Source organism: Oncorhynchus tshawytscha, linkage group LG16 (assembly GCF_018296145.1).
Source record: "Oncorhynchus tshawytscha isolate Ot180627B linkage group LG16, Otsh_v2.0, whole genome shotgun sequence".
Lineage (NCBI taxonomy): Eukaryota > Metazoa > Chordata > Actinopteri > Salmoniformes > Salmonidae > Oncorhynchus > Oncorhynchus tshawytscha.
This window is the reverse complement of record NC_056444.1, coordinates 77,994,396-78,014,025: the sequence shown is the minus strand read 5'-3', so window position 1 is coordinate 78,014,025 and position 19,630 is coordinate 77,994,396. Positions and strand designations below refer to the sequence as shown.

Sequence of the window (19,630 nt, the reverse complement as noted above, 5' to 3'; positions counted from 1 at the left end):
ATTAGTTACAGTAACACTGTCACTACCTGTTGACTGACATTAGTTACAGTAACACTGTTCTTCCCTATTGACTGACATTAGTTACAGTAACAGTGTCTTTCCCTGTTTATTGACATTAGTTACAGTAACACTGTCCTTCCCTATTGACTGACATTAGTTACAGTAACACTGTCCTTCCCTATTGACTGACATTAGTTACAGTAACACTGTCCTTCTCTATTGACTGACATTAGTTACAGTAACACTGTTCTTCCCTATTGACTGACATTAGTTACAGTAACACTGTCCTTCCCTATTGACTGACATTAGTTACAGTAACACTGTCCTTCTCTATTGACTGACATTAGTTACAGTAACAGTGTCCGTCCCTGTTGACTGACCTTAGTTACAGTAACACTGTCCTTCCCTATTGACTGACATTAGTTACAGTAACACTGTCGCTACCTGTTGACTGACATTAGTTACAGTAACACTGTCGCTACCTGTTGACTGACATTAGTTACAGTAACACTGTTCTTCCCTATTGACTGACATTAGTTACAGTAACAGTGTCCTTCCCTGTTGACTGACATTAGTTACAGTAACACTGTCCTTCCCTATTGACTGACATTAGTTACAGTAACACTGTCGCTACCTGTTGACTGACATTAGTTACAGTAACACTGTCGCTACCTGTTGACTGACATTAGTTACAGTAACACTGTCGCTACCTGTTGACTGACATTAGTTACAGTAACACTGTCCTTCCCTTTTGACTGACATTAGTTACAGTAACACTGTCCTTCCCTATTGACTGACATTAGTTACAGTAACACTGTCGCTACCTGTTGACCAACATTAGTTACAGTAACACTATCCTCCCTATTGACTGACATTAGTTACAGTAACACTGTCGCTACCTGTTGACTGACATTAGTTACAGTAACACTGTCCTTCACTGTTGACTGACATTAGTTAAAGTAACACTGTCATCCCTATTGACTGACATTAGTTACATTAACACTGTCCTCCCTATTGACTGACATTAGTTACAATAACACTGTCCTTCCCTATTGACTGACATTAGTTACATTAACACTGTCCTCCCTATTGACTGACATTAGTTACAGTAACACTGTCCTTCCCTGTTGACTGACATTAGTTACAGTAACACTGTCGCTACCTGTTAACTGACATTAGTTACAGTAACACTGTCGCTACCTGTGGACTGACATTAGTTACAGTAACACTGTCGCTACCTGTTGACTGACATTAGTTACAGTAACACTGTTCTTCCCTATTGACTGACATTAGTTACAGTAACACTGTCGCTACCTGTTGACTGACATTAGTTACAGTAACACTGTCCTCCCTATTGACCGATATTAGTTACAGTAACACTGTCCTTCCCTGTTGATTGACATTAGTTACAGTAACACTGTCCTTCCCTAGTGACTGACATTAGTTACAGTAACACTGTCCTTCCCTATTGACTGACATTAGTTACAGTAACACTGTCCTTCCCTATTGACTGACATTAGTTACAGTAACACTGTCGCTACCTGTTGACTGACATTAGTTACAGTAACACTGTCCTCCCTATTGACTGACATTAGTTACAGTAACACTATCCTCCCTATTGACTGACATTAGTTACAATAACACTGTCCTTCCCTGTTGACTGACATTAGTTACAGTAACACTTCCCTCCCTATTGACTGACATTAGTTACAATAACACTGTCCTTCCCTATTGACTGACATTAGTTACATTAACACTGTCCTCCCTATTGACTGACATTAGTTACAGTAACACTGTTGACTGACATTAGTTACAGTAACACTGTCCTATGTTGACTGACATTAGTTACAGTAACACTGTCCTTCCCTATTGACTGACATTAGTTACAGTAACACTGTCCTTCCCTGTTGACTGACGTTAGTTACAGTAACACTGTCCTTCCCTGTTGACTGACATTAGTTACAGTAACACCGTCCTTCCCTATTGACTGACATTAGTTACAGTAACACCGTCCTTCCCTATTGACTGACATTAGTTACAGTAACACTGTCCTTCCCTGTTGACTGACATTAGTTACAGTAACACTGGCTTCCCTATTGACTGACATTAGTTACAGTAACACTGTCGCTACCTGTTGACTGACATTAGTTACAGTAACACTGTCCTTCCCTATTGACTGACATTAGTTACAGTAACACTATCCTCCCTATTGACTGACATTAGTTACAGTAACACTGTCGCTACCTGTTGACTGACATTAGTTACAGTAACACTGTCCTTCCCTGTTGACTGACATTAGTTACAGTAACACTGTCCTCCCTATTGACTGACATTAGTTACAGTAACACTGTCCTTCCCTGTTGACTGACATTAGTTACAGTAACACTGTCCTTCCCTAGTGACTGACATTAGTTACAGTAACACTGTCCTTCCCTATTGACTGACATTAGTTACAGTAACACTGTCCTTCCCTATTGACTGACATTAGTTACAGTAACACTGTCCTTCCCTGTTGACTGACATTAGTTACAGTAACACTGTCCTTCCCTGTTGACTGACATTAGTTACAGTAACACTGTCCTTCCCTGTTGACTGACATTAGTTACAGTAACACTGTCGCTACCTGTTAACTGACATTAGTTACAGTAACACTGTCGCTACCTGTTGACTGACATTAGTTACAGTAACACTGTCGCTACCTGTTGACTGACATTAGTTACAGTAACACTGTTCTTCCCTTTTGACTGACATTAGTTACAGTAACACTGTCCTCCCTATTGACTGACATTAGTTACAGTAACACTGTCGCTACCTGTTGACTGACATTAGTTACAGTAACACTGTCCTCCCTATTGACTGACATTAGTTACAGTAACACTGTCCTTCCCTATTGACTGACATTAGTTACAGTAACACTGTCCTTCCCTGTTGACTGACATTAGTTACAGTAACACTGTCCTTCCCTATTGACTGACATTAGTTACAGTAACACTGTCCTTCCCTGTTTACTGACATTAGTTACAGTAACACTGTCTTCCCTGTTGACTGACATTAGTTACAGTAACACTGTTCTTCCCTATTGACTGACATTAGTTACAGTAACACTGTCTTCCCTATTGACTGACATTAGTTACAGTAACACTGTCCTTCCCTATTGACTGACATTAGTTACAGTAACACTGTCCTTCCCTATTGACTGACATTAGTTACAGTAACACTGTCCTTCCCTATTGACTGACATTAGTTACAGTAACACTGTTCTTCCCTATTGACTGACATTAGTTACAGTAACACTGTCCTTCCCTATTGACTGACATTAGTTACAGTAACACTGTCCTTCCCTATTGACTGACATTAGTTACAGTAACACTGTCCTTCCCTGTTGACTGACATTAGTTACAGTAACACTGTCCTTCCCTGACATTAGTTTGACTGACATTAGTTACAGTAACACTGTCCTTACCTGTTGACTGACATTAGTTACAGTAACACTGTCCTCCCTGTTGACTGACATTAGTTACAGTAACACTGTCCTTCCCTGTTGACTGACATTAGTTACAGTAACACTGTCCTCCCTGTTGACTGACATTAGTTACAGTAACACTGTCCTTCCCTGTTGACTGACATTAGTTACAGTAACACTGTCCTTCCCTATTGACTGACATTAGTTACAGTAACACTGTCCTTCCCTATTGACTGACATTAGTTACAGTAACACTGTCCTTCCCTAGTTGACTGACATTAGTTACAGTAACACTGTCCTTCCCTATTGACTGACATTAGTTACAGTAACACTGTCCTCCCTGTTGACTGACATTAGTTACAGTAACACTGTCCTTCCCTGTTGACTGACATTAGTTACAGTAACACTGTCCTGACATTAGTTACCTCCCTATTGACTGACATTAGTTACAGTAAACACTGTGACTGACATTAGTTACAGTAACCCTGTTGACTGACATTAGTTACAGTAACACTGTCCTTCCCTGTTGACTGACATTAGTTACAGTAACACTGTCACTGTCCCCTATTGACTGACATTAGTTACAGTAACACTGTCCTTCCCTATTGACTGACATTAGTTACAGTAACACTGTCCTCCCTGTTGACTGACATTAGTTACAGTAACACTGTCCTTCCCTATTGACTGACATTAGTTACAGTAACACTGTCCTTCCCTATTGACTGACATTAGTTACAGTAACACTGTCCTTCCCTATTGACTGACATTAGTTACAGTAACACTGTCCTTCCTATTGACTGACATTAGTTACAGTAACACTGTCCTCCCTGTTGACTGACATTAGTTACAGTAACACTGTCCTCCCTATTGACTGACATTAGTTACAGTAACACTGTCCTCCCTAACACTGTCCTTAACACCTATTGACTGACATTAGTTACAGTAACACTGTCCTTCCCTATTGACTGACATTAGTTACAGTAACACTGTCCTTCCCTGTTGACTGACATTAGTTACCTGTTGACTGACATTAGTTACAGTAACACTGTCCTTCCCTATTGACTGACATTAGTTACAGTAACACTGTCCCTATTGACTGACATTAGTTACAGTAACACTGTCCTTCCCTATTGACTGACATTAGTTACATTAACACTGTCCTCCCTATTGACTGACATTAGTTACAGTAACACTGTCCTCCCTATTGACTGACATTAGTTACAGTAACACTGTCCTCCCTATTGACTGACATTAGTTACAATAACACTGTCCTTCCCTATTGACTGACATTAGTTACAGTAACACTGTCCTTCCCTATTGACTGACATTAGTTACAGTAACACTGTCTGACATTAACCCACTGTCCTTTGACTGACATTAGTTACAGTAACACTGTCCTTCCCTATTGACTGACATTAGTTACAGTAACACTGTCCTTCCCTATTGACTGACATTAGTTACAGTAACACTGTCAGGCTACCTGTTGACTGACATAACAGTAACTGTCCTTCCCTATTGACTGACATTAGTTACAGTAACACTGTCCTTGACCCTAGTTGACTGACATTAGTTACAGTAACACTGTCCTCCCTATTGACTGACATTAGTTACAGTAACACTGTCCTTCCCTATTGACTGACATTAGTTACAGTAACACTGTCCTTCCCTATTGACTGACATTAGTTACAGTAACACTGTGCTATCCTGTTTGACTGACATTGTTTACAGTAACATCGCAAGACTCACTGGTTGATGACATTAGTTTAGTAACACTGTCCTTCCTATGCCTGACTGACATTATCTACAGTAACACTGTCCTTCCCTGTCCTTCTCTCAGCACATATCAAAACTGCACTGTTAAATCTATACTTGGTTTCCTCAGTCGCTCTTCTTTTACCCCAATGCCAAACTAACCCTGATTCAGATGAACATCCTACCCATTCTAGAATACGGAGACATCATTTATAGATCAGCAGCTAAGGGTGGGTGCTCTTGCAGCTGTTCTTTAACATTCGGCCATCAGATTTGCCACATGCCCCTTATAGGACAATCACTGCACTCTATACACTCTTCTCTGTTTGGCATCTTGTTTACCCATCGCAAGACTCATTGATGCTTATTTATAAAACCCTCTTAGGCCTTCTCCCCTCTTCTGAGATATCTACTGCAGTCGTTCTGCCAGCCTGTTAAAGGTCCCCAATGTACACATGTTTTTGCTGCTACCATGTTGTTCTACCATGTTTTGTTGTATTGCTACCATGCTGGAACGAGCTGCAACAAACACTGAACAGTTTTATTTGCATTTATTGTCTTGGTCACTCTACATGACAGTGTTGTGTTGTCTCTCTTGTTGTGATGTGTTTTTGTCCTATATTTATATTGTATTTATTTATTTACTGACATTTAGTTACAGTAAACTGGAACTGAAAAGTTTTATCTCTACATTCAAAGACTCAATCATGGACACTCTTACTGACAGTTGTGGCTGCTTTGTGTGATGTATTGTTCTCTCTACCTTCTTGCTCTTTGTGCTGTTGTCTGTGCCTAATAATATTTGTACCATGTTTTGTGCTGCTACCATGTTGTGCTGCTACCATGTTGTTATGTTGTGTTGCTACCATGCTGTGTTGTCATGTGTTGATGCCTTGCTATGTTATTGTCTTAGGTCTCTCTTCATGTAGTGTTGTGTTGTCTCTCTTGTTGTGATGTGTTTTTTTGTCCTATATTTATATTGTATTTATTTATTTATTTAAATCCCTGGCCACGGTCACCACAGGAGGCCTTTTGGTAGGCCGTCATTGTAAATAAGAATTTGTTCTTAACTGACTTGCCTAGTTAAATAAAGGTTTAATTAATTAATTAAAAAATATATATTTTGACTTACATGAGTTACAATAACACTGTCCTTTCCTGTTGACTTACATCTATCTGTAAGTGATCATCCATTAGTGTTGTTGTACATTATGTTTACAGGAAAGAGTTTAGGATACATTTAGTTCTTGTAATTCACTACAGTAAGTCCCACCGCCCATTCTTTTGGTCCTTGCCAGCGTCTTGTCAGTGATTACCGTGTACTTCAGGGCTGAGTTCAGGAACAAGCTTGAACAGAGCCAGAGTGTAGCCTAACTAAGCTGTGGAGGCTGTAGCTGGGGCATCAAGGCTCCCCTCCACACACCTGGGCATCCCACCCTGCCCAACAATGGCTCCACAAACAGCCTTACCCAGGCTCTCATAAGCCTAACCTCCGTCATCCCCTAACCGCTGCGTATAACACAGTGCCATATATTACAGCCATATAACATAGCCTAACAGTGCCATATAACAGCCATATAACAAAGCCTAACAGTGCCATATAACATAGCCTAACAGTGCCATATAACAGCCATATAACATAGGCTATGTTATATGGCACTGTTAGGCTAACCGTTTCATATAACAGCCATATAACATTGCCTAACAGTGCCATATAACAGCCATATAACATAGCCTAACAGTGCCATATAACAGCCATGTAACAGCCTAACAGTGCCATATAACATAGCCTAACAGTTTCATTTAACAGCCATATAAGAAGGCCTAACAGTTTCATATAACAGCCATATAACATAGCCTAACAGTGCCATATAACAGCCATATAACATAGCCTAACAGTTCCATATAACAGCCATATAACATAGCCTAACAGTTTCATTTAACAGCCATATAACATAGCCTAACAGTGCCATATAACAGCCATATAACATAGCCTAACAGTGCCATATAACAGCCATATAACATAGCCTAACAGTGCCATATAACAGCCATATAACATAGCCTAACAGTTCCATATAACAGCCATATAACATAGCCTAACAGTTTCATTTAACAGCCATATAACATAGCCTAACAGTTTCATTTAACAGCCATATAACATAGCCTAACAGTGCCATATAACAGCCATATAACATAGCCTAACAGTGCCATATAACAGCCATATAACATAGCCTAACAGTGCCATATAACAGCCATATAACAAGGCCTAACAGTTTCATTTAACAGCCATATAACATAGCCTAACAGTTTCATATAACAGCCATATAACATAGCCTAACAGTTTCATATAACAGCCATATAACAAGGCCTAACAGTTTCATATAACAGCCATATAACAAAGCCTAACAGTGCCATATAACCGCCATATAACAAGGCCTAACAGTTTCATTTAACAGCCATATAACAAAGCCTAACAGTGCCATATAACAGCCATATAACAAGGCCTAACAGTTTCATATAACAGTCATATAACATAGTCTAACAATTTTATACAGGGAAATACTTCATATCAACTTCCAGGGAGAGATAGTAGTAGTGTGTCAGGATGTTAACATAGCAGAGACAATTAGTTCAGTTAATCTTGTCCCGCATGTATTGCTTATTGGCTTAGACAAGGATAGGGTGAGGCTGTTTCAGTCAGAGATGAACTGTAGCCATCTTGTCTCAACATGAAGGAGTTATATCACAGTTTCAGCTTGGGGGTATAGCGAGTGCTGACACATCATGTATAGTACGGCACAGCTTTGGTTTCAGAAGTGGTGTGGGGGGGGGATATAAACTCCAAACAGCCTTCCCGACCGCTTGGAGACATCCCTATGGTCCTAAAGCATACCGTTGCCTCGTTTTGTATCCCATTTCAATGATAAAACATTCCAATGATAAATGCAATTTCAGAATGTAGGGGGGACATGCCCCCTCTGTCCCCAGTGAAAATTGCACCCCTGGAATGGAAGTAGCATAGTATGTAACACAGATTGAATAGAGTCCTACATGTCTTGCAAATATCTTTTCTTTCTTTTTGGGGGGGGGGGGGTTCTCTCATAAAAATGTTTAAGATACGATTTCAGAATATAAAAGAGGTTTTGTTATGTAAAGTATTTTTACACTTTGAGGTTTGAATGAATTGTTGTTGATGTACCTGCCTATCATTAACGCATCAACAGTCCTTCTGCTGTATATAGAAATGATCTTCTCATCACCGAGGGAGTTTTTACGATGTACTTCTTCAAACCAAAAAATTACTATTTATACTCAAACGTTCATGTTGAACTACTGATAATTTCGCTACACCCAAATAACATCGGCTTATTATGTGTATGTGACCAATAAAATGTGATTTGCTGTGATTTTGAGTCATGCCATTCTAAGATACTGGCAACATGTTATAGCACACCATCAGCTTGGGGCTGTAACGAGTGCTGTGTAGTACTGATGTAGAATACTATGTAATATTACAATAGAGGTAGATGAGGTTTCCTAATGTCTGAGTAACATCCCCAGAACCAGTTCGTTTTAAATACAGTGGCAGAATCGTTTTTTTTTTGGTTCACTTCTGGCCATACAGGAAAATCCTCTGTTGATAATGAGGCCTAGTAATACTTAACCATTTCACTACCATGTTATGCATGTTTAGCACCTGTTGTCCCATGTGTGTACTGCATGTGTGTACTGCATGTGTGTACTGCATGTGTGTACTGCATGTGTGTACTGCATGTGTGTACTGCATGATGAAAGGCCATGTTACCATGCAGGGATTCTATCCATTCATCTCAATAGCACAGTTGCTTCATGATTCATGATGAGTGTGTATGGAATGAATGTTTCAAGATGACTTTACATGACTTTAATCAATGTGTTACCATTGGGAATTAACACCTCAGTAATGAGTTAACCATTCAGTTCTGACTGGACACCTTACCAACAGAAAGCTACCCAGGAGTCAGAGTGAAGACCAGAAATAGATATGTTGGACATTACTGTGCACATGTGTTAAAATCAAATATGGGTAGAGATATAATATGGATAGAGTGTACTGGTGTAGTCAGACAGAGAGAGGGGGCATTTTACCTCAGGGTGTTATGGGAAACCGTGGCTCTGATATAGGTTGTCTGATGTGCTCTGGGTCTGTCTGTCTCAGGTTCTCGAGGTCAGACGAACTCTCCAGACACCGGCGCTCTCACTCTGGAGTGAAGCCTTATCAGTGTCCCATCTGCGAGAAGAAGTTTGCCCGCAGCGATCATCTTTCCAAACACATCAAAGTCCACCGCTTTCCAAGAAACAGCAGGACAGTGCGATCTGCAAACTGAGCACATTGACCTCCAGGTCCTGCTAGGCTGAGGCCACGCCACAGGACACATGGAGAGACAGAGAGAGAATGTTTGTGAGAGAGAGTGAATGAATGTGGGAGATTGCTAATAGCAGAGGGGACAGTGGGACAGACAGAATGAATGTGGGAGATTGCTAATAGCAGAGGGGACAGTGGGACAGACACAATTAATGTAGGAGATTGCTAATAGCAGAGGGGACAGTGGGACGGACAGAATTAATGTGGGAGATTGCTAATAGCAGAGGGGACAGTGGGACAGACACAATTAATGTAGGAGATTGCTAATAGCAGAGGGGACAGTGGGACAGACACAATTAATGTAGGAGATTGCTAATAGCAGAGGGGACAGTGGGACAGACAGAATGAATGTGGGAGATTGCTAATAGCAGAGGGGACAGTGGGACAGGCAGAATGAATGTGGGAGATTGCTAATAGCAGAGGGGACAGTGGGACAGGCAGAATGAACTTTCAAACAACAGTTAATGGAGAGAGTGTTTGAATGTTTTGTTTGTTTATGTGTGTGTGTGTGTGTGTGTGACGCACGTTGGTGGTACTGTGATAATTTATTGAGTAATGCAGAGACTCAAAAGAGAAAACATTTAGAAAAAACAAGAACTGTTACATAACATGACATCTTCACTGGTGCATGATGGGAAGTTCAGTGCTTTAGCGGGATTTACACTTAAAGCAATGTTCCCGTGTTCGCAGATACTGCATTTACAGTAAACGCTGCATATGCCGGCTCAATCGGAAATTACTTTTAAATTGCAATGTCGCTATAGCGCTGAACTTCAGCAGCACAGATTGAATCGAGTCCTAAGTTTCTTGTAAATAGCTTTTCTTAATTTTTGTAGGTTTTTTTTTCATAAAAATGTTTAAGATACGATTTGAGAATATAAAAGAGGTTTTGTTATGCAAAGTATTTTTACACTTTGAGGTTTGAATGAATTGTTGTTGATGTACCTGCCTATCATTAACACATCAACATTCCTTCTGCTGTATATAGAAATGATCTTCTCATCACCGAGGGAGTTTTTACGATGTACTTCTTCAAACCAAAAAATTACAGTTAGTATTCAAACGTTCATGTTGAACTACTGATCATGATCAGAATCATGCCATTATAAGCTACCGGCAACATGTGGAGGCTGTCTCCTATTTTCACTACAGGAGCAATATGACGACTCATGCCTGGTAAAGGCTGGATCAGCTAACAGTGAACTGCCAACTGCAAAACAACGAGGTGCAGCAAAAAATATTTTATGTTTTATGGTGTGTTGTTTATATGTGAACCGACTGGCTTTCTGATCACTATTGAAGACATTGAAGAACTTTTCCTTTTGTATATTTGTATACATTAGCTGGAGGAGCTGTTATTGTCATTTTCTTTCATTTTGTGTTATGTCATTGGCGCTTAAAGCTGGCCTTCTCTGGGGCCAATATGTCAACTGAGTAGGCCTACGTAGTATCTGTTTGAATATAATGATAACACTTAACCCGTTGGTGACTGTATTAAATCTTCATAGCACATAAGCATTGAATGCCTAGCCTGCCATGTTGTATACAGCGTGTGGATGTCAGTGACAGTCAATCAATGTACAGTTTCAAACAGTGCTGGTAGGAGCTACAGTATGAAGGACTCAAACCATACACTTCAATGTCAGTCTAATCAATGCTTTCAGTAAAATAGTTGAACTATATTTTTTAGGGATTCTTGAAAAACTGCAGCTACAGTAGCTTGAGGTAAGTCTCCTCGATATCAGCACAATCGTCTGCCTCGTGTCATCAATGCATGTTGCTGAAGCACCCTACAGTGTTTCAGAAGTGACCTCTGTTTCAAACTGGAACAACCCCCAAAAGCCTTTTTAGCAGACACACAGCAGTGCCAACCTAGCCAAGCTTCCTGGGCTATTACATTTCATCTGGAGGAGCTGGAATTGCATGGTGCTATATTTGGGTGGCAGGGAGCCTAGTGGTTAGAGCATTGGACTAGTAACCGGAAGGTTGCAAGATCAAATCCCTGAGCTGACAAGGTAAAAATCTGTTGTTCTGCCCCTGAACAACCCACTGTTCCTAGGCTGTTCTTGAAAATAAGAATGGGTTCTTAACTGACTTGCCTAGTTAAATAAAAATAAATGTAGTTACCTCCTCTGGAACATGTGAAGAAGTAAATGGTGGTAGAAATCTTAGCCTCCATACACAAGTTCTACAGTCACCTTCCTGATCTACAGATGACATCACAGGAAGACACACGATTGGTTTAGTGAAATACAGTACTCAAATACTGTAACGTTTAGGAATGTTTTTATTTTTATAATGCTTTCTTTTCCCTGTACGAAACTGCACTGTCTATGATGGCCATGTCCTTTCTGTGTTAACGTTGTCTGAACCTGAGGGGTCTAGAGAGGGCAGTAAAACTTATACTGTAGCAATGCATTCCTTAAATCCCATTTTAAATGTTTTTAAAAACAGGTTATTTTAACCCATGAATGTATGTAAATACTGCAACTACACCTAAAAGGAACGGAAATATTATTGTAATTATTTCTGTGATTGCGTACAATTCTAGTGCATGTGTATATAATGACAATTCATTATATGTTGTTATAAATATTATATACTATTATAAATATTATATATTTTTCTTTGTTCTACATACGATGCATTTACAAATTAAACAAATCCAAAAGATGGAGTGATTATGGTTGGGGTCTTCTTTGCCTATCACATTTGGTCAAGTTAGGGCTTTGTTGTCCAGACAATCAGTGGCCATTCATACAAGATCCATTGTTGTCATTTCATCTCTGCATGACCGCCTACTCTCTTTCACTGTCACTGCTACCCTTTATCATTAGCATTCATCATGTTACAACACTACCAACAGGGGACAAACAGTCAAACAACACAATATGCTCGTATTGCATTATGGCCATGCGTGTCTCCAGTGGACCATTTGGATACTCAAACAAGAGTATGTTTTTCCAGTTTGTTTGATTTCCCTGCTCATGAGTTGGTTGGAAAACATTTTTTAAAGCGAGACATGAAAAACCTTACTAAGTTGGAAAACTTGCAGAATGCCAGGGTAAGATGTATACCATATGGTTAGCACTCATGGGGCACTCCCTTGTTTTCTCCTCTCGTGCTCTCTCCTTGTCTCTATGTACATTAAACTACTTCTTTAATGGGAGCAGCATTGGTCTCACTGCTGCCACGCTTGGCTGGATGGGTCTCACTGCTGCCACGCTTGGCTGGATGGGTCTCACTGCTGCCACGCTTGGCTGGACAGGTCTCACTGCTGCCACGCTTGGCTGGACAGGTCTCACTGCTGCCACGCTTGGCTGGATGGGTCTCACTGTTGCCACGCTTGGCTGGATGGGTCTCACTGTTGCCACGCTTGGCTGGACAGGTCTCACTGCTGCCACGCTTGGCTGGATGGGTCTCACTGTTGCCACGCTTGGCTGGATGGGTCTCACTGCTGCCACGCTTGGCTGGATGGGTCTCACTGCTGCCACGCTTGGCTGGATGGGTCTCACTGCTGCCACGCTTGGCTGGACGGGTCTCACTGCTGCCACGCTTGGCTGGACAGGTCTCACTGATGACAGGTTTGGCTGGACGGGTCTCACTGCTGCCACGCTTGGCTGGATGGGTCTCACTGCTGCCACACTTGGCTGGACAGGTCTCACTGCTGCCACGCTTAAATAGAACAGACCTGACTACATGATGTTATATAGAACAGACCTGACTACATGATGATGTTATATATAACAGACCTGACTACATGATGTCATATAGAACAGACCTGACTACATGATGTTATATAGAACAGACCTGACTACATGATGTCATATAGAACAGACCTGACTACATGATGTTATATAGAACAGACCTGACTACATGATGTTATATAGAACAGACCTGACTACATGATGTTATATAGAACAGACCTGACTACATGATGTTATATAGAACAGACCTGACTACATGATGTTATATAGAACAGACCTGACTACATGATGTTATATAGAACAGACCTGACTACATGATGTTATATAGAACAGACCTGACTACATGATGTTATATAGAACAGACCTGACTACATTATGTTATATAGAACAGACCTGACTACATGATGTTATATAGAACAGACCTGACTACATGATGATGTTATATATAACAGACCTGACTACATGATGTTATATAGAACAGACCTGACTACATGATGTTATATAGAACAGACCTGACTACATGATGATGTTATATAGAACAGACCTGACTACATGATGTTATATATAACAGACCTGACTACATGATGTTATATAGAACAGACCTGACTACATGATGTTATATAGAACAGACCTGACTACATGATGTTATATAGAACAGACCTGACTACATGATGTTATATAGAACAGACCTGACTACATGATGATGTTATATATAACAGACCTGACTACATGATGTCATATAGAACAGACCTGACTACATGATGTTACATAGAACAGACCTGACTACATGATGTTATATAGAACAGACCTGACTACATGATGTTACATAGAACAGACCTGACTACATGATGTTATATATAACAGACCTGACTACATGATGTTATATGTAACAGACCTGACTACATGATGTTACATAGAACAGACCTGACTACATGATGTTACATGATGTTATATAGAACAGACCTGACTACATGATGTTATATAGAACAGACCTGACTACATGATGTTACATAGAACAGACCTGACTACATGATGTTATATATAACAGACCTGACTACATGATGTTATATATAACAGACCTGACTACATGATGTTATATAGAACAGACCTGACTACATGATGTTATATAGAACAGACCTGACTACATGATGTTATATAGAACAGACCTGACTACATGATGTTATATAGAACAGACCTGACTACATGATGATGAACAGACCTGACTACATGATGTTACATATAACAGACCTGACTACATGATGTTATATATAACAGACCTGACTACATGATGTTATATAGAACAGACCTGACTACATGATGATGTTATATAGAACAGACCTGACTACATGATGTCATATAGAACAGACCTGACTACATGATGTTATATAGAACAGACCTGACTACATGATGTTATATAGAACAGACCTGACTACATGATGTTATATAGAACAGACCTGACTACATGATGATGTTATATATAACAGACCTGACTACATGATGTTATATATAACAGACCTGACTACATGATGTTATATAGAACAGACCTGACTACATGATGTTATATAGAACAGACCTGACTACATGATGTCATATAGAACAGACCTGACTACATGATGTCATATAGAACAGACCTGACTACATGATGAACCACTATGTTTTTGCGGCCTTCTGGGATGCAGTAGGACTTTATTCCAGACATCGGTTCGGGGCCATTCTGGTTCCAGGCCTGTTATCTTCAGCCTTGTTCCTGTGTTCAGGATATGCAGATGTGTTTTTGTTCTGCTTGATGTTCAGACACCACTGTGTTGAGGCACAGGAAACCTTTACATCAATGACAATGACAATATACACAGCTGTTATTTCTCTCATGTCATTTGTATTTAGTTGTGTGTCAGATTCTTCATACCCAGTCTGGAGTGTATATGTATTAGTCTCATTGGTCTTCTGTAGATCAGGTGGTAGAGCATAGTGCTGCTAATGCCAGGTGAGTGGGTTTGATTCATGCGACCACCCGTACGTAAAATGTACACATGCATGATTGTAAGTCGCTTTGGATAAAAGTGTCTGCTGAATGACATGTGTTATTTGATATATGTACAGTATATCACAAAAGTGAGTACACCCCTCACATTTTTGTAAATATTTGAGTATATCTTTTCATGTGACACAACTGAAGAAATGACACTTTGCTACAATGTAAAGTTGTGAGTGTGCAGCTTGTATAACAGTGTAAATTTGCCGTCCCCTCAAAATAACTCAACACACAGCCATTAATGTCTAAACCGCTGTCAACAAAAGTGAGTACACCCCTATGTGAAAATGTCCAAATTGGGCCCAATTAGCCTTTTTCCCTCCCCGGTGTCATGTGACTCGTTAGTGTTACAAGGTCTCAGGTGTGAATGGGGAGCAGGTGTGTTAAATTTGGTGTCATCGCGCACACACTCCCTCATACTGACTGGTCACTGGAAGTTCAACATGGCACCTCATGGCAAAGAACTCTCTGAGGATCTGAAAAAAAGAATTGTTGCTCTACATAAAGATGGCCTGGGCTATAAGAAGATTGCCAAGACCCTGAAACTGAGCTGCAGCACGGTGGCCAAGACCATACAGCGGTTTAACTGGACAGGTTCCACTCAGAACAGGCCTCACCATGATCGACCAAAGAAGTTGAGTGCACGTGTTCAGCGTCATATCCAGAAGTTGTCTTTGGGAAATAGACGTATGAGTGCTGCCAGCATTGCTGCAGAGGTTGAAGGGGTGGGGGGTCAGCCTGTCAGTGCTCAGACCATACGCCGTACACTGCATCAAATTGGTCTGCATGGCTGTCATCCCAGAAGGAAGCTTCTTCTAAAAAATGATGCACAAGAAAGCCCGCAAACAGTTTGCTGAAGACAAGCAGACTAAGGACATGGATTACTGGAACCATGTCCTGTGGTCTGATGAGACCAAGATAAACTTATTTGGTTCAGATGGTGTCAAGCGTGTGTGGCGGCAACCAGGTGAGGAGTACAAAGACAAGTGTGTCTTGCCTACAGTCAAGCATGGTGGTGGGAGTGTCATGGTCTGGGGCTGCATGAGTGCTGCTGGCACTGGGGAGCTACAGTTCATTGAGGGAACCATGAATGCCAACATGTACTGTGACATACTGAAGCAGAGCATGATCCCCTCCCTTCGGAGACTGGGCCGCAGGGCAGTATTCCAACATGATAACGACCCCAAACACACCTCCAAGACGACCACTGCCTTGCTAAAGAAGCTGAGGGTAAAGGTGATGGACTGGCCAAGCATGTCTCCAGACCTAAATCCTATTGAGCATCTGTGGGGCATCCTCAAAAGGAAGGTGGAGGAGTGCAAGGTCTCTAACATCCACCAGCTCCGTGATGTCGTCATGGAGGAGGACTCCAGTGGCAACCTGTGAAGCTCTGGTGAACACCATGCCCAAGAGGGTTAAGGCAGTGCTGGAAAATGATGGTGGCCACACAAAATATTGACACTTTGGGCCCAATTTGGACATTTTCACTTAGGGGTGTACTCACTTTTGTGATATACTGTATGTGATAATGCCGTTACATGTGGACCAAATGCTGTATTTAGTTGACTAACTTCATAATTAGACTGTTGCTACCAAAAAGATATAGAGGTCCTATCATTTAATCCAGTGTTGGGTCTAGGTTTAGACTGTGGTGGTGTTCTGTAATATAATCCAGTGTTGGGTCTAGGATTAGACTGTGGTGGTGTTCTGTAATATAATCCAGTGTTGGGTCTAGGTTTAGACTGTGGTGGTGTCCTATAATTTAATCCAGTGTTGGGTCTAGGATTAGACTGTGGTGGTGTTCTGTAATATAATCCAGTGTTGGGTCTAGGATTAGACTGTGGTGGTGTTCTGTAATATAATCCAGTGTTGGGTCTAGGTTTAGACTGTGGTGGTGTTCTATAATATAATCCAGTGTTGGGTCTAGGTTTAGACTGTGGTGGTGTTCTATAATATAATCCAGTGTTGGGTCTAGGTTTAGACTGTGGTGGTGTTCTATAATATAATCCAGTTTTGGATCTAGGTTTAGACTGTGGTGGTGTTCTGTAATATAATCCAGTGTTGGGTCTAGGTTTAGACTGTGGTGGTGTTCTGTAATATAATCCAGTGTTGGGTCTAGGTTTAGACTGTGGTGGTGTTCTGTAATATAATCCAGTGTTGGGTCTAGGTTTAGACTGTGGTGGTGTTCTATAATATAATCCAGTGTTGGGTCTAGGAATAGACTGTGGTGGTGTTCTATAATATAATCCAGTGTTGGGTCTAGGATTAGACTGTGGTGGTGTTCTATAATATAATCCAGTGTTGGGTCTAGGTTTACACTGTGGTGGTGTTCTATAATATAATCCAGTTTTGGATCTAGGTTTAGACTGTGGTGGTGTTCTGTAATATAATCCAGTGTTGGGTCTAGGAATAGACTGTGGTGGTGTTCTATAATATAATCCAGTGTTGGGTCTAGGTTTAGACTGTGGTGGTGTTCTATAATCTAATCCAGTGTTGGGTCTAGGATTAGACTGTGGTGGTGTTCTATAATATAATCCAGTGTTGGGTCTAGGATTAGACTGTGGTGGTGTTCTATAATATAATCCAGTGTTGGGTCTAGGATTAGACTGTGGTGGTGTTCTATAATATAATCCAGTGTTGGGTCTAGGATTAGACTGTGGTGGTGTTCTATAATATAATCCAGTGTTGGGTCTAGGATTAGACTGTGGTGGTGTTCTGTAATATAATCCAGTGTTGGGTCTAGGTTTAGACTATGGTGGTGTTCTATAATATAATCCAGTGTTGGGTCTAGGATTAGACTGCGGTGGTGTGCTAACAAGACACACAGAGACAGATGAGTAGCTGGGGGCCTTAAACAGAGAGCAATATTAATCCCTTTTCAGAAATAGAAATCTGAATAGTAGGATGTTCTTCTTTCAAATATGAAGAGCTATTTTACAAAGTTGTTAATCCCTTAATGAAGCGTTAGTCATCACGGTCCCTTTCGAATGAGGGATTTTTGCATGTCAACTAAGGCACAATGGTGTCACTGGACTCTGTTAGATGCATAATGTGATGTAGTTGTTGAGAGGCTTCACTGCAAGTATACTGTATGTTTTAAATATGAAATAAAAAACATTCAGAAAAGGCACATTGGTTACATGTGGGACAGAAAGGCAGAGAGGGGATGTAGTGGTAAAATGACCTCTGTCCCAGCTGACCAGATACACGTCCAGATGAATAGGAGAAAGAGATAGATGGTGGAAGAGATTGTGGGGGAAAAACTATTACAGGATACATTGAGTTCCTTGGTAATTCCAAACCATCTGGGGTTCTGCCCAAGACTCCCTTTGGTATTCAATGTGCTTAGGAACATGCTGTCCATGGTGTCAGGAGGAAAGATAGCTACAGAGAGAGAGAGAGAGACAGAGAGACAGAGAGACAGAGAGAGAGAGACAGAGAGACAGAGAGAGAGAGACAGAGAGAGAGAGAATTACATTGAATGAGTTACAGGACAAAATAAAAACCCTCCAACCCAAAAAGGCCTGTGGTGTTGATGGTATCCTCAATGAAATGATCAAATATACAGACAACAAATTCCAATTGGCTATACTAAAACTCTTTAACATCATACTTAGCTCTGGCATCTTCCCCAATATTTGGAACCAAGGACTAATCACCCCAATCCACAAAAGTGGAGACAAATTTGACCCCAATAACTACCGTGGAATATGTGTCAACAGTAACCTTGGGAAAATCCTCTGCATTATTATTAACAGCAGACTCGTACATTTCCTCAATGAAAACAATGTACTGAGCAAATGTCAAATTGGCTTTTTACCAAATTACCGTACAACAGACCATGTATTCACCCTGCACACCCTAATTGACAACCAAACAAACCAAAACAAAGGCAAAGTCTTCTCATGCTTTGTTGATTTCAAAAAAGCCTTCGACTCAATCTGGCATGAGCGTCTGCTATACAAACTGATGGAAAGTGGTGTTGGGGGTAAAACATACGACATTATAAAATCCATGTACACAAACAACAAGTGTGCGGTTAAAATTGGCAAAAAACACACACATTTCTTCACACAGGGTCGTGGGGTTAGACAGGGATGCAGCTTAAGCCCCACCCTCTTCAACATATATATCAACGAATTGGCGCGGGCACTAGAAGAGTCTGCAGCACCCGGCCTCCCCCTGCTAGAATCCGAAGTCAAATGTCTGCTGTTTGCTGATGATCTGGTGCTTCTGTCACCAACCAAGGAGGGCCTACAGCAGCACCTAGA

General features: G+C 40.8%; 1 protein-coding gene across 2 annotated transcripts in view; it reads left to right on the top strand.

The window, feature by feature from the left end:
• The window catches only part of LOC112235065 (Krueppel-like factor 15), a 43,037-nt gene extending 30,740 nt beyond the window's left edge, over positions 1 to 12,297 (top strand). For both annotated transcript variants that reach the window (XM_042299701.1, XM_042299700.1), the window contains exon 3: positions 9,414 to 12,297. In XM_042299701.1, coding sequence (XP_042155635.1) covers positions 9,414 to 9,582 — 169 coding nt within the window. In that variant the 3' untranslated portion in view covers positions 9,583 to 12,297. The remainder of the gene's footprint in view (positions 1 to 9,413) is intronic.
• Positions 12,298 to 19,630: the final 7,333 nt, after the last annotated feature.